The 16,428-nt window shown below is 35.5% G+C and overlaps 2 protein-coding genes across 11 annotated transcripts in view; one reads left to right on the plus strand and one right to left on the minus strand.

Annotated features, from left to right (window-relative positions):
- Window positions 1–318: 318 nt before the first annotated feature.
- Window positions 319–9,624, plus strand: NIPSNAP3A (nipsnap homolog 3A). Of its 3 annotated transcripts, none has more exons than XM_039870597.1 (6): window positions 319–515; window positions 2,746–2,956; window positions 4,051–4,209; window positions 5,762–5,911; window positions 8,605–8,691; window positions 8,785–9,624. In XM_039870597.1, the coding sequence occupies exons 1-6, from the start codon at window positions 456–458 to the stop codon at window positions 8,859–8,861; spliced, it is 744 nt and encodes a 247-aa protein (XP_039726531.1). In that variant the 5' UTR covers window positions 319–455; the 3' UTR covers window positions 8,862–9,624. The 3 variants fall into 3 exon arrangements, with proteins under 3 accessions (XP_039726531.1, XP_039726533.1, XP_039726532.1); XM_039870599.1 differs by having other exon boundaries at window positions 329–515; window positions 2,768–2,956; XM_039870598.1 differs by lacking the exon at window positions 319–515 and adding an exon at window positions 685–788.
- Window positions 9,625–12,646: 3,022 nt separating this feature from the next.
- ABCA1 (ATP binding cassette subfamily A member 1) overlaps window positions 12,647–16,428 on the minus strand; it is a 119,707-nt gene continuing 115,925 nt past the window's right edge. For all 8 annotated transcript variants that reach the window (XM_039870604.1, XM_039870600.1, XM_039870603.1 and 5 more), the window contains one exon: window positions 12,647–16,070. In XM_039870604.1, the coding sequence (XP_039726538.1) occupies window positions 15,930–16,070 (141 nt within the window). In that variant the 3' untranslated portion in view covers window positions 12,647–15,929. The remainder of the gene's footprint in view (window positions 16,071–16,428) is intronic.

A 16,428-nucleotide genomic window follows, 5' to 3' on the forward strand; every position in this document is an offset into this window, starting at 1 on the left:
ACTTCCTTCTCAATGGACAGACCCACTCGAATTCTACACACGAACATTTACGAATTGCATGCAACTGGGCACAGATGAGGTGACGGGCTCAGAAAGGTGGTACAGGAACGACCTCAGCATTCAGCTAATTCCAACGTCACCTATGACGTGGGGGTTAGAATATTTGAGAAAACAATGGGGGACCCCAGTGACCGTGCTGACACCAAACGGGGCTGGGGCTGGAGCTGGGGCCGGGACTGGGCCTGGGCCTGGGCCGGAGGCTGGAGCCCTGCGGACTGGGCGGTCCGGCCACGCCTCCCAGACGCCGAAGGTGGAGCTAATCCTGCCGAGCCCCGCCCGACCCTGCGTCCGCCAGTTGTCCGGTCGCTCCTCTTTGCCTGTCGCGAAACTCTGAGAAGAGGAATCTAGGACAGAATACCGCCTAGCTTGCCCTTCTCTGCGCTCCAAGCCGCGCCATGCTGTGTCTCCGGAGCGGCCTAACTAGAGCTCTGGCCGCGCGGATGCCCACGCCTCAGGTACTTGCTGCGGGAACGCGACCAAGCCGTTCTCTGGGAGTGGGAGTGGTGGCGGGGGCGGGGGCGGGGGCGTTTGCCAGAAGCGCGTGGACGCGCGCGTGCGCCCGCCGGGCTCGCGCGCCCAGGCCTGATTCCCCGCGCATGCGCTCGCCGGGCTCGCGCGCCCAGGCCTGATTCCCCGCGCATGCGGCTACCTGTCTCCGGCACCCACAGCTGCAACCTGCCGTGTCCTGTGGGTGCCCAAACCATGCAGAGCCAGGAACCTCGTAGCAAGTATGTAACAGACTCATTTAACCTTAGATGAAATATGGACAAAATAAGTTTTTGTGACTCAGCCTTAATTGTTGCGAATTGGCCTAGTCTGTAAATCTAACCAGAGAGATTTTTTCCTTTCGATGTTTATACTACGTCCTTTCTGTGTGGACAGGATAAGAAAGGGTTTAACCTAGAGACTTTCTGGTGAAGACTAAAGAAGAGCCATTAATAGCTCATACACCCAAGATTAGTAACACAGCCCTTATCATTCTGATTCTCTCTCTACTGGGGCAAGGCCAAGAATTATTCCTTAGAACTTTCTTCTGAATTTTGAATTTCTTCAATGTCGACCTAATGTTCTCTTATAAGTGAATTGGAAGTTATTGCTGTCTAAATGAGCCCAAACTTGAAGATAAGAGAGCCTGAATCATTCCGGTTTCCTCCCCCAGCATAGTTTTACTTTCTGGCATGCAACAAAAATCACCTCCCCCAAGCAAACACTTATCTCCTGCTATTTAGATTTTCACTGGGCTTCTCCTGTGAGAGATAAAAATTTGTGCCTTTGACCACATATTTGTTTCCAAATATGAATTTCCCTGAAAATCAATTTAAAAAGCAGTTGTGACAAATACCCCCATTGTCCCATTTTCTGCTATATTTTATCTCTAATACTTTTTCAACTATAATACTAAGCAGTTGTGTATTTGTATAATATTCTGTTATTAGAATTTAGTAAAAATGACACAAAAGGCATGTCATCCAAAAGTAGGGAGTAGCTTGGGCAATAGGAACATAACTTTAGTAGACATGAATGGAATGAACTCAAGAAGATAATTAAAAGTATGACATTTTACACAATTAAATAAAATATATAGACAGTTGTGTGTGTTTTAACCAAAAATGTCAGAGAATGAAGACTATTTGACATACCAGGTAGTCAATATAAGCCCACAATTTGTTCATAAGTTTGTACCAAAACTTTTAATAGGTAATTCTAATTACTCAGCTTCAGAATGTTGGCACATGATAACCAAACTTACAATAAGATGAATTTGTAAATTTAAATACCATCTGAGTGTGTATGTATACACACATAAATACAGAGAGGATAATTTCTAGCAGGGCATTTCCCTACCTAAAATTAAATTCACTCAGACTTGGGCGGGAAGGACTAAATTAAAACAAAAATTTATATAGCGAGCATGTGACTGATATAAAAAGAATGAAAGGTTCTTAAGGATATCTCCATCAACCTGGTGTAATCAGATAGATTAAATGCCATTCTTCACATTGCATCTGTAATTAAACCTAATAATGGTTCAGATGATTCTGGCCTGTAGGTTTTTCTTTTATAGCATTTATACAGTCTACCACCATGTTATAATGCAATTGGAAAAATTATAGCTTCCTTTCACATTAATTACACTCCAGTCCTATTTTTTACCACTGATCTACTTCATTGGTTTTAGGAAATACTTCAACCTGAATAACGATTTCCATTTTTAAAAAAACCTTAAGAGTTTTCTGCTAGTAAACCCATTTTTATTGGGCCTGCATATTTTATAAAGTTTATAATACATAACACATATAATATTGACTAAAGATAGAATATTGGCTAAAGAAGGTAAAACATTTATAAATTTATTAGAATTGTATTTATATTTCTTGGGTAAAGGACTCTGATTAAGACCCCAGTGCCTTTTTATGATTAGCTTTCCATGAAAAGGTGGCTGCAGTCGACCCCCCGCCCCCCTCCCCCCCGCTAGGAAACAGTAGCTATATATTGAGCATGCTTAAGAGCAGTTATCTTTATTGACATCTCTAAACAAATGTCTGTGGAGAGAGGACATCAGAGGTACAAACATGGATTGTGAGTCTAATGAGTGTCCCTTGTTTCCAAATTCAGATTTGGTTGTAACATAATATTATAAACCCTACCTTCCCAAAACATTTTAATTTCCTTATCTTTTCTCAGGTGTGTGCATCTTTTGCTACAGGCCCCAGACAGTATGATGGAACGTTTTATGAATTCCGTACTTATTGCCTTAAACCTTCAAAGATGAATGAGTTTCTGGAAAATATGAAGAAAAACATACATTTTCGGACAGCTCACTCTGAATTGGTTGGATGCTGGAGTGTAGAATTTGGAGGCAGAATGAATAAAGTGTTTCATATTTGGAAATATGGTACGTATGAGTCATGAGCTTATACATTCAGTATAGATTTTCCTTCTGCTAGATGTTACATGTGACTTAGCTCTTGGATCTAAATACACACAGGTTAAATTAAACTTTTAAGAAGCAGAATAACAACAAAAAAATCCATTGGTTACTACTCCCAGTAGTATACCTCTTTGTGCAGTCCACACCAGGATAATATCCAAAGAACTTTAAATAATTTCATTTAGTGTTAGGTCATCTAAAGTACATCATTTAATATGAAAGGTGTTTGTTCTGTACTTAACATGGCCATAGTTTAGGGAGTTTTCCTTTTTCAATAAAATAAATTCAGTTAAAACACAATTTATGCTTTTATGTACAATAAGTAGAATCTTGTACCATTAAAAAAAAATTACTAGTAAGGTCCTTGTTTAACTTAAGCTCTAAGATAAATACTCATTATCCATAGCATAATCCGTAGAAAACTCTTGCCATCAGTCCTATGAGGCCCTAATAATAAATATAGTTTTAGGCTCATATGTTACTAAATGTATATACCTGTTTATGTAACAAACAGAAGAGAAATAGTACTGGTAAAAAGGATGAGTGATAATAAGAGAATCAGCACTATTTCTTTGGAAACTGCTCAAAGAAGAGGATGCTGTAAACATGCATCTTAATTTTTGTTAAATTAGTAAGAATAGTTAGCATATATTACATACTAACTAGGTGCCACTGTGCTAAACTCCTGTCATATACTAATTTATTTAATCTTCACAACAACCTTAGAGGTGTAGATACTATATCATTATCCCCATTTCAACAGAGTAAGAAACAGACACAGATTCTATAAAACTTACCTAAGTCACACAACTACCTACCAAGTGGTAAAGCCTATAAAGCCCACCATTTGTATTCATCTCTACTCCCCTTTTAGACTATGAGAAATGTGGGGACAGATGTCATATTATTTTGGATGGGGGGAGGGGGTATCTCCAGTGATACAATAATGTTCTTATGTGGCCTTGATGAACATTTGGTGAATTGAATGAAATCTCAAAAAGGTCTAGATGATTTTAAGTAGAAAACTTTTATTTTCCCTACTCTTTTTCTTCTCATAGATAATTTTGCTCATCGAACTAAAGTTCGGAAAGCCTTGGCTAAAGATAAGGAATGGCAAGAACAATTTCTCATTCCAAATTTGGCTCTCATTGATAAACAAGAGAATGAGATTGCTTATCTGGTACCATGGTGCAAATTAGAAAAGCCTCCCAAAGAAGGTAAGTCTTTCCCTCGTAGACACTTTGAATTTTGATAAAGAAAATATTAAAACTTTTCAACTATAAAAACTAAAGTTCCATAGGAAAAAAATAAAAGTCTTTTGTTTTAGATAGCAACATATTGTGATTGTAGAGATGAAAATAAGTTTGAACTTTTTGCTCATTAAAACAATGAATATTAAACAATGAAGTGTTTTTCTTTTTCAATTTGGAAAAGCTCTTAAAGTTTAAGTATGAATAAAAAGGTTGACATGGGAGTAACAGTTGAGAAGTTAAGGATTTGGAGCAAAGAAAATGAAGGATAATACATGAAATTTTGGCATGTGTTAGTATTTTTTTACAGAAATTACAGCTCATTTTCAAACTTTAAGTACATCTTTGCTTATAAAACCGATTGAAGGGAATGAATTAGCTTAAACTGTTAAGCTCTATTACAATACTTTAACATTTTTGTTTTCTTCCTTATATTTCTGTGTTTTAAAATAATTACTAAGGATTAGTCTCCTCTTGCTGATTTCATTTTCGTGCTGACTTAAGGTAATATTTACCTCAGTCTAGTTTTAGTCAGCTTTTTAAAAAGCATAAACTAATTTAAATTTTATTTTATTTCCCCCATAATCTAAATTTTATAGTGTCTTAGGTTACATGAGATTTGTTTTTTGTTTTTGTTTTATAATTTTTTATTTTTTATGCCCTGGTCTTCCTAGGTGGTCTCCCATCTAAGTACTAACCAAGCCCGACCCTGCTTAGCCTCTGAGATCAGATGGGATTGGGCTTGTTCAGGGTGGCATGGCTATGGACAGATTACATGAGATTTAAAAGGTCTTATTTGGATCCTTATTCACCTAGACCGCCCCCGAGCTTTCAGCAATATCTAAGTGCACCAAGTGGCTTCCAGAAATGCTTTTCAAGTGTTTACCTAGATTTTTAGGAACAATAAAACCATCTCTTTCAGTTTTTTAAAGGTTTTTTTCTCCTCTCAAAATCTCAGATATCGCTTTGGGTCCATTGCTTGCTATTGCTGTTAGAAATGGAATCCTATAAGGAGAAATTATACAAACATAAAATTATTTCCCCTCAAAATTGGAAAGAAGAAGGGAATATAGATTAGAAATACTTTTCTTATTCAGTTCTTACTTAAATGTGTAGACTCAGGCAGCTCCCAATCCCATTATAAATTCTCAATGTTTGTTTTATTGATAAATATTACAGACTAAAAATATTTCAGATAATAGCTCAATATAGCTTTCTTTTTGTTTTGTATGATAAACTTAACAATTGACCCTTAAACATGGACAAGGACTTCGGAAACATAAAAGCAAGGAAAAATAATGCAAAGAATTCATCAATATGTTCACATAAACATGTAATATGTATATGGTCCTGCAAACTTGTATATGTACATTAACCTTCCACTGGAACCATAGTAACCTGATTAGAATTTCTTGAAATTTAATTTCTCCTCAGCCTCCCTCCTTGAATGTCCAGTGGACATCTCAAACCTAACATATTCAGTTATTTTATAAAATAATTATTTTTCTCCCTGCTCTAGGAGTCTATGAACTGGTTATTTTTCAGATGAAACCAGGTGGGCCAGCTCTGTGGGGTGATGTATTTCAAAGGGCAATTAATGCCCATGTCAATCTAGGCTACTCAAAACTGATTGGAGTCTTCCACACAGAATATGGAGCACTCAACAGAGGTACAGTTGTCCATTTCTTCTATGAAATTGCAAAATATATTGGGGAACTACTAAGTTCCTTAGGTTAATTTTCTCTCTTTTTTTCATTATGGCACATATTTTAATTTTTATTGCCAAATTTTTAGGAGTTTTTTTTGTAATTTTAAAGGTTGAAAAACCTGTGTTACTTATTTAATAAGAATGTTGATATCTTTTGAAGTCTTTTTCAGATGCTGGACTGTTTTTCATGATACATTAAGATAAAATTAAAATCTGCAAAGAGCCTCAGAATATCTGTTCTTTTTACCTTTTTTCCCCTGTATACTTTTTATTGATTTAAAAAAGAAAATAACATTACTTGAGGTAGAGAGATTGTCTCTTCATGAAAAAGTATTACATATTTTTACAAATACTAAAAACATGGCCATGCCCAAAGAATGAAACAAACATTTCCCACTTCTTAATACTATTAACATTTCGGTCTTTGTATTCTTATGTTATTCATGTATATATTCATGTACATATATATATATGAATGACATAGGAACAAGACGACCAAAACGTCATTTTATTTATATACATATACCGAAAATAATGAATATGTATGGTTAACAATGACTTTCTAATACTCTAGTGTGAGTATATTCATCAGACAGATAAATATACATACCTTAATTTATTTAATAAACACTTGGGGCATTTAACTCTCAATGTTAAAAGTTATTGCAGTCAGAATTTCAGAGAGTTTTTTTGTGGTGAACTCTAAAAAAAAGTGTGCAAAATTCATCTTGAAGGATAAATGACTAAGAATAGCTAATAAAATATTTGAAATACATATTTGTCTCCTCAGCCTCCCTCCTTGAATGTCCAGTGGACATCTCAAACCTAACATATTCAAAGCTGAGTTTTTTGATCTTTACCCAGAAATTTAACTTCTACTAATATATATTAAGAAAATATTCAGAATATATAGAAAAAGATATTTACAAGTTGGAAAATATATGAAGGGAAAAATTACGAAAATTATTAGGTATCTCATACCATATGCTAAAATAGAATTCAAATGGTTATAGATTTTAATGTAGAAAAAAAGAATTGAATATGAATGTGTTTAATAATATGGATGAGAACTGTATTTCTAAGCCAAAAAGCAAACGAATCAATGAAGGAAAAAAAAAAACTAATGATTTTACTGTAAAAAGGCTCAGTCTTTCTGAATGCCCCAAAACACTGTAAATAAAATTCAAAAGCAAAATGAAAAATAAAAACTTTACAAAAGTAGGCATAGAGATAACTACTATATATAAGAAGATGCAGATTAAATCAATGAGATGCTGTTTTTCACCTAATAAAGACCTATAGGTATAGTATGAGATAGGATAGGAAAAAATAAGCCCTCATACTGTGTCGAGTTCATATTGGCTTAATCTTTCTCCCAAAAAAGTTTGGCAGTATAAATAAAAAGCCTTAATTTTGAAATTTTGTTGCCAGTATTCTAGGAAATATGCATAGGTGTGTAGGTGTACTCAGTTATACAGGAAGGAAATTTCAAAGGATGTAAAATATATAGTGGTCATTTGAGTAATGAGATTAATGTTTACAAAGTCTATTTTAATTTTCTATAATTAAAATTTTAATTATAGTTTTATAAAGATGCATAAAACTTTTATAAGAAAAAACTACTGAAAATATTCTCAGCAAAAGAGAATAGTAATATGCTGAGTACAAATCAGTATTTCATTTCTGGAGGACGGTGTATAATATGTATACTATACATACATAAGTATTATATATAAGATATACTCTTTGGTCCTCTCAATTTGAATTTTAGGAGTTTATTTTGAAGAAATGGTCAGATCCAGACTTCTTGGGTTTGAATCCCAGCTCCACCACTTATAACTGCGATGTTGAGTGAGTTGCATGTTGAGTGTGTTGCTTAACCTCACTGTGCCTTACATTGCTCATTGATAAAATGATGATAATAACCTACCACCTAAGATTATTATGAAGACTAAATGCGTTAAATCATGCAGAATGCTTTGAAGCAGGCCTGCACATAGTAAGCTTCCAGTAAATGTAGCCATTGTTGACATTGTTACTATTGTAGATACATGTGTAAATGCTGCTCTAAGGAAGTTTATGTCAGCATTGTTTACCATAAAGAAACATTGGAAACAAAGTGATATGACAGGTGTGCACATAATATACTTACATCTTATGTACATAATATATATACATCACATACAACATGCATCAGTAAGACTAATTTAATTTTGCTCATTTTTTTTTAAGAAAATATACTAAATATTAATAGAGGTTTTCTCTGGGAAGTGAAGATTATGCTTTTTTTTCTCTTTGTATCATCCAAATTTTCAGTAGTGAACACAATTTTTCATAATCTTGCTTTTTTGTAAATAAAGTAAAATGTAGTAGAAAATAATGAAACCTGAGTCTAGTCTTGATTTTGTCTTTAGCCGTCTTACTTCCCCTCTCCAGCTTTGTTCCCTCATCTACAAAACCAGCTTGATTCTTTATAAATATCTCTCCTACATCTCTGACCCCTCTGAAATCTTAGCACTAACATAGTTTTACCTTTTGATACTCACTATTTTGATTTAAAGAATAAGACTTAACATTTCTGATTAATTTTTTTTGCATTTCTTATCTGTGGTAATACCATAGTCTTTGAATCTAGTTTTGGTTTACTTCCTCAGTGCATGTTCTTTGGTGGAACGAGAGTGCAGATAGTCGTGCAGCCGGGAGACATCAGTCTCATGAGGATCCCAGAGTCGTGGTAGCTGGTAAGCGATTTCACTAGAAGAATTACCCTTAGGAGAAATTTGATTCAGTCAGTAATTTTATATGCCTTCTTATATGTTTTTTTTTTTTTCCAGTTCGGGAAAGCGTCAACTACTTAGTGTCTCAGCAGAATACGCTTCTGATTCCTACATCATTTTCACCGTTGAAATAGTTTCCCACTAAAATATGAAGCATTTTATTAACTACCATAGATGTGTCTGCTAATGTTGCTTAAATTCTCCCAAGAGATTCTCACTTTTATTTGAAGAGGTGGTTAAGTTAATTTGCTATGTCTCTGCATTTTTAAGGCCACCTCTGCTCTTTGTCTTCATCACCTCAGGAAATATAGTTCTGTTCATTTCCCCAATGACATTTCAATAGCTAATATACATTAGAAATATTTGCCACTACTTCATGATCTTGCATTTTCATTTTTTTCAGAATGTCTCTTAGAATTTTCTATTTTGACAATACTTTGCTTTATATTTAAATGATGTTTTTACATTTCTGTGCCTGACAGTATTTTAAAATTAATTACATGCAATGTCTGTATTTTCATCATGTCTGTTTTTTTCTGAGATTTAAAAACAAACTTGCCCAGTGAAGTTTATTTTGTGATATCAATTGGTATTCATAAGAGTATTAGGTCAAACATATTTCTTTACCTTGGGGAAGTACAGTATCACCTGTGTCATTTATATTAATTATGGTCTTCACATTATTAGTGACTAATTTGGAAAATAATGTAATTAGGTGTCAATGTTAAAAAAAACTTCAGAAGACTTATTTTATATGTTGAAATGTGTTCATTTGTAGTTAATTTTTGTTCATTTTGGATCACTATTTAACAAAGATACTTGGGACATCTATTTGTCTTAAAGAGATTTTATGGTTCTGGAAATACTTGCCCTAATAAAAGCCTATGTATTTATACATTTTGGATTTTTTTTTATTTTTGTCTTATATAATCTTGTCTGAAGCTTTTACTATGTTGCTATAGGGTAGTAACACAGTAATAATTTACCAACTTTATTGTAAATGTTAAGTTAGATTAAGAAAACAGCATGATGTTAATTCCAGAAGGAGTTTCTTTAGTATCACTACAGACGTGCCATGGTTTTCCTTAAAACACTTGTAATTTCCATTTTAGTTGTGTGCCTATGCCTTCTTAAACTAGGTTTGGTACTTCCAAGCTCTTGTAATAGTCTGTATTTACATCTATGTTATTTTACATTTCTAAAACGCATTGTAAATGTGAAAAAGTAAATTATGAATTAGCTAAGGGAAATTTGGACAATGTATAGTAAGGCTCCTGATAGAAGAAATGTCCGAAGGATTAAAAAACAAAAGAAAAAACAGAACAAAAGTAGGTAAGATGGTACTCAGGTTCAGCCTATACTATTAGCAGATAAGAATCCAAATAAAAGTTTATAATCCAGCTATTGTCATGTTTTCTGCTTCTCTTCAAAGCAAAACTCCCTTTTGAATTGTGTATACTCACCATTTTCCCTTCCTGACCTCTGAATCTTCTCTGAGCCCAATCCAGGAAGGCCTACATCCTTGTCAGTCTACTGAAATTGGCTCTTATGAGGGTTACTAAGGACTTTTGTCTTACGAAATTCAATGGTTGCTCGCTGCCTTTGCTCTGCTCATCTCAGCAGTGTTGGACACAATCAACCCCTTCTGCCTTCCTGAAACACTCGATTCTGAGTGTACCCTTAGATTCTCTTCCTCCTCACTGGGCAGCCTCTCTGTCCTTTGCTGGCTTCTCTTCTAAATGTAGTGGGGTCTCTGGGCTCGAGGATATTCTTCTCTAATTAAGCTAATTTGGCCCCAAGGCTTAAGTACCATGTATGTGCTGATAATTCAGACATTTTTATCTTCTTTCCCATCAGTGCCTCTGAGCTCTAGTCTGAAATACCAACTGCCTTAATACAACCACCTACCTAGTTTGGGTCACAAACTTGAAGTCACCATGATAGCTCTCTCCCTCATCCCCTACATGCAGCCTACCAGCAGGTCCTGTTGGTTCTAGCTCTAAAATAGATCCTGAATGTTATACTTCTGTCTGCCGCTACCACCATCGCACACTCCACCATCATCTCTTACTTAGCTTCCTTACTGTCCTCTCTTCCCATTCAGCAGCCATTCTTCTGAAACAAAGATTCAGTCAAACCCAGTACTTTGTTTAAAACTTCAGTGGCTCTTCATTGCACTAACAATAAAATCCAGGTACCTTAACGTGGCCTGCGAAGCTCTTCAAACTCTGGTTCCTGCATCTGAGTCCATCCCCTCCCACTCCAGAGACATTGGAATTCTCTCCCTTGCCAAGGTTTTTCCCACTTGGGGCTTTTGTGCTAGGTGTTCTTTCTTCCAGGAATGTTCCTGCCAACCGAAAAATGCTGGCAGCTCCTGCTCGTTTTATTCAGATCTGAGCTTAAACCTCACTCAGGACAGGCCGTCTCTGACTCCTCTCCATCGTGTTCCCATTACCTTGTTTTCATTTTCTTGGCACCCAATGCTATCTAAAGTCATTATGTTTGTCCACATATCCATTGTGAATGTTAATATAATTTCTCCACTGAAATTTAAGTTCAATAGAGCAGGAATTCTGTCCTCTTCCACGCTGTATCCCCAGAACCTAAAGAAGTATCTGGCACACAAGAGTTCAATAAATATTTGGAAAATTATTGTGTAATGATGCCAAACTGATCAGGACAATTTTAACAGATACCCAATTTCACCAAAAATAACCCTTTGCCAGTTACTCGGCGTGTAACTTTGGACAAGTTCCTTATCCCCTGAGCCAGAATTTACTCATATGTTAAATGGTACTACTTACCTCGTAGGGCAGGTATTAATTGATTAAATGAAGGGTGTCACAACACAGTAAACACTTGGAAAAAATAACATTTTCTCTTTTTCATAGTTAACATATGCATTCGCATTCCAAAGATTCCAAAGTTTTCTTTGAATCTGTTAATGTTTATATAGGCTTTTCTCTAGTTAGAAGAATGTTTTGGTCAAGACTCAAGGGTAACACGTTTTCATCTAAATAAATTCATTTTCCAATAATTTTTTTCTCCTTCAGTTGTAATTTTTCACAAAAAGTTTTCTATCAGTTTCATTGAAGTCACTGTAATGTGAACTTCAAGGGGGAAAGACAAAGTTGTTATGCGGATGCTGAGTGGTCAGTTGGGTGCAAAGAAATTTCAGATCCAGGCTTAGGCAAAGGACTGCTCACTCCATGTCATCGTGGCCGTTCAGAAGAGGTCACAAGTAGATCCACGACTCCACTGTGCTGCCTAATAGGGGCTGTTTGACAGGCGTTCTTCAAGTACGGAAATAAGCATTGTTGGAGACTTCGATTGCTAGTAAGCTGTGAAAGGTACACCTCACCATTACACTACATAATCATCTCGGGTATAGACTGCACAGCATCTTTTACTGGAGAAAGGGAAAGCACCTCTAATGTTAGTCTCATATTTCTCCACCCACACTTTTCTACTTGCCCTGCATGCTCACTCTTGCCACCCACCACACCCAACACCTTGCCAGGGCACCCGCCACACTGTGTCATTGTATTTTTGGTTAAATAAAAAGAACACCGAAGGCTGTCTGTTTTTTTGTAGCTTCCTCAACACTAAATGAAAAAATGGGGTTTTTAGTAAGTAGGCTTAGCTACACAGTGTTTTCAGAGCTCTCCACAGCTTCATAATTATTAAGCAGAGTAAGTTTATCTAAAAACCTTCTAAACTTACTTAGCATCAGTTACTTTCTTACCTGAATTATGAAAGTGCAAAACATCCTTTTTTAAAATTCCAAGTGGTCCCCTTGGTTCTCTTCTGTGATTAACAGGACATTTACCCTTTCCTAAAATGTCTACTTTTGAGCTAAATAGCTTTAACAGTAGGTGGTGCTACGAATGCACGAAAATAAATTTGTACAGACCAAAAGAACCGTCACAGCTTTATTTCGTGACTCATTACAACATAGAAATATGCCTTTAATACTTCATATAAAGTTAGAGACAATACAAAATTTTTTTTTCCTTTTAATGAAAATGACTTTAACTTAGAAATCTATTGTGAAACTTCTAGTTTTGCAATTCTCAGATATTCCAGTGCAAAAATAGATCCCATTACAGACAACATAAAGTGCTTGGAATGGAGGGCCAATGATAAAGAAAAAGCACAAAAACATAGCTTCATCCTAGGGTATTAAGAATGGAGAATACTTAATCCTTGTGGAAATACAAACATTCTATAAAAGGGAGGCAACAATTTAAAAGAATTAGAGCAACATTATTATAGGACTATATTACTAGTAAATATTAACAAGGGTACAAATTAATATCTCAATATCAAAGTGGTTCAATATTATGTGACAAATGGCTCTTTGGAAAAAAATTTTCCTGATATATACAACCACGAGAAGAAAACACAGAAAATCCCTTTAGTCAACGATTACAGTGAGTGAATGATGTGCAACGTTTAATAGTCACAACGCATTGCTTTCAGTACAGATGTTGAAATACAGTCGTTTGAGGTTTGATTTTCTTTTTTAAACAATGAACTGTGCTGGGCATTTACGTATAGAGGGCTTTGTTACTGTTTTCTTTCGTATTTTTCATATTCACAGTTAATAAGGTTTCCAAGGTGTCCAAAAGAAGCAAAAGCAAAAATCTTTGAACACTTGAGAATTTTTTTTTTTTTGAAACTCACATAGTTACATTTCCACAGGGAATATGTAGAAATATTTTATTTGATTGAGGATAGAGCTGGTAAAAATTTCTACTACAATTAGATTTACACAGGAAATTTAAAAGATTACTATTTGGATAGCCTAAAAGGTAACAATATTAGTGAAGTCCATGTGTAACTGTAGATTGTTTCTAGCTTCAGAAGATATCCTTTTAAATCTATATTGAAACACTGTATTTTTTTTTTTTCCAAAATAATTCACAGTGCCATTTGATTTTTTAAAAATATGGCCATGAAGTCGGAGTAATCCAAGCAAGGAGCATGGACTTAACAGAGACTTTGGACATGATTCTAGCGAAATGGGAAAACGAGTTTGATTTTGAAAAACATTAAATGAGGAAAAAGTCTATGAATTTTATATCATAATGACAGCATAAAATAAAAAGATCTTGACTCATAAATACCTATGATGTCTAGTTATTAGAAATATGCCTTCACTTACTTATCATTTTAGAAAATACTGGCATTAATTTCTCAATCATTTTCCTTTCCAATCAAGTTATATTTATATTCTGTATATTTAAAAAGAAAAATATAGATTAATTTGAAATCGATCTGAAATCTTACACCCTTAGAATCAATATTTAAATTTCAGAAGACAGTAACGACAGTGAAAGACCACTTGAACTTCACCAAATAGTTCCCTCATATGTTTGTTGTTTCAAGACAGATGACATTAAGCAATCCTAAAAGAATATTATTTAAAGAGTTTGCTGACTAAAAATATTAGACTGGGTTGGAAAAGTCTGAAATATACTTAATGTAGGGGCATTTGTTGTTTTTATTTTTTATTTTTCATGATAGGTTGGTGACTTAAGAGATGAAAATTTTGAGATTGTAAGAATGGGGTGTCTAAGATCTTCAAAGCCAATTATTAGGAGGTACTAAATGCTGTATTCACAAGTTGTCTTGTTCAACAAGTTTTAAAACTAGCTGTCTTCTCTGTAAAAGTATTCATTGTTTAGTCTCGTGACCCTTATGACATTTGAACTTTCTTAGCTTTTGCACTGTTGCTATTTTCAAAAAGTGGGCTGCCCAGTATTCTTTCATGGTGCTCCCACAACTACCACAAGACAACCTATATTTGTAAACCAGTTAGCTGAATAATGTGGCACAGGAAATCTGAGATTTAATTTCTCTCCACCCCATCCATGCATACATATTCATTCAGCTATAACAGACTCAAAAATACTTGATTAATGAACTGAGATTAAGAGTATTTTAAATGATCTTAAAGAAACTTAAATATAATGTTGTCATGAGATCTTGACTATCACATTGTTTTCTAGTCACTAGTTGGATTATCCATCTGCAAACTTACATGAGAAAATAAAGCTAGTGAGGCAATATGGCCATATGCCTCTATGCCACAGGCTTCTACGAAGAGGCCAATCAAAGATTTCAGAAGTCACTGGCAGAACTTAAAATTCCAAATAAAAATACAAATATTTTTGTCAAAATACAACTCCATCTTTTCATATTCTAGATTAACTTAAAAGGCTAGAAATAATACTATACTTGTGTCAGACAACAAGATCTTGAGATGCAGTGTACCGTGTTGGCAGACAATCAGGACAGGAAGACACAGGCCTCTGCAGGTGTGAACGCACCAGGCTCCTTAATGCTATGCCCTGGCCTTGGCAACTCGCAGCTGCAACAACTTGGCTGCTGACTCTTTGCTTTTTACCAGGATCTAACTATATTTAAAGAGTCCCAGAAATATGACCCTGGAGGCCCCTGTCTCCAAGCAAGAGGCAATGTAACAATGAAACCAAGTCTCACTTGTCTAGAGCTGCCCACACTTTGCATGTTACCACCACCAGTGCAGCTCAGCAACGAGGGTCTCAAAGCAGGACTTTCTCCCACACATGGCACCATTTTGACACCTGATAATTTGATTATGTTCCAATAGACTCTGAGCAGAGCAGCTTTCACAAAAATGTGCATGACACATCATGGTGCGTCAGGCTTTTTGAGCAACTTGGCACTAGTAATTCTGGCACCCTCATTGCCATCAATGGATGTGTCACTGGGAAACCAGTCTCCTGGCATGGCACAGCTTAGTGAGTGAGGATGTGCAGGCACGCCTTTTGATTTTGGTAAATAATCACTGGCCATGATTACTTGAATTACTGTTGCAACCCCAGTGAGAACATAAAGGAACAAACAAGTATGATTTCAAACCCATATGTCCACTGGGTTCCATACTAGTTTCACACAGGTATATGGTAATAAAATAAATTCAAGTCTTTTTTCACTGGAGAGCCACACAAGACATCAGCTACAAAGGCACTGCCCCTGTAATGGAATTTTGTTTTCATTGCATTGAATTGCATTGCATTGAACAGTATCGGTACAGTATCCAGTTTACTTCTTCCCACAAAACCTTCCAGCTCTTTCTTCTGGAACTCTTCCCTTGGTGCAAAGGAAGAGCAAGTTCTTCTCGTCTTTCAGCCACCCTGTATGAACAGGACTCTTCACACGTAACTCTCTTTCATTTTCTCATCCTGCAGAAAAGATGTAAGGACTGCAACATCCACTACTGTCTGGTTTTTGTGTAATGACAGGTCCTTTAAGTGGTCATCATCACTTTGGTCCTTGGCAAAGTTTACAAATACCTGTCAAGAGAAGGATGGACCCTTATAAATACCTCTCGACTTCCTTTCTTTATTCTAGTTGCATTTTTCCCTATATGGACAGGTAAGAGAATACAAGACTGCATAAACAGATTAACTAGAATACTGTGTGAGAGAGAGGGGAATACATGAAAATGCATTAACCATTTAAAAATTTTATAAACTTTTATAATGACTGCCAAATCACCAACTGCTCAATCATCTATTTACTGTGGCTTATATAGGCTTGATAAAAGGGAACAGGGATGAAAACTAACATTTACTAAACACCTACTAAGTGCCAAGCAAGATCTGTTTGATGTTATCTAATTTAAATGGAACAAAGCACCCGGTAAAATGT

Source organism: Pteropus medius, unplaced genomic scaffold, assembly GCF_902729225.1.
Source record: "Pteropus medius unplaced genomic scaffold, Ma_sr-lr_union100, whole genome shotgun sequence".
Lineage (NCBI taxonomy): Eukaryota > Metazoa > Chordata > Mammalia > Chiroptera > Pteropodidae > Pteropus > Pteropus medius.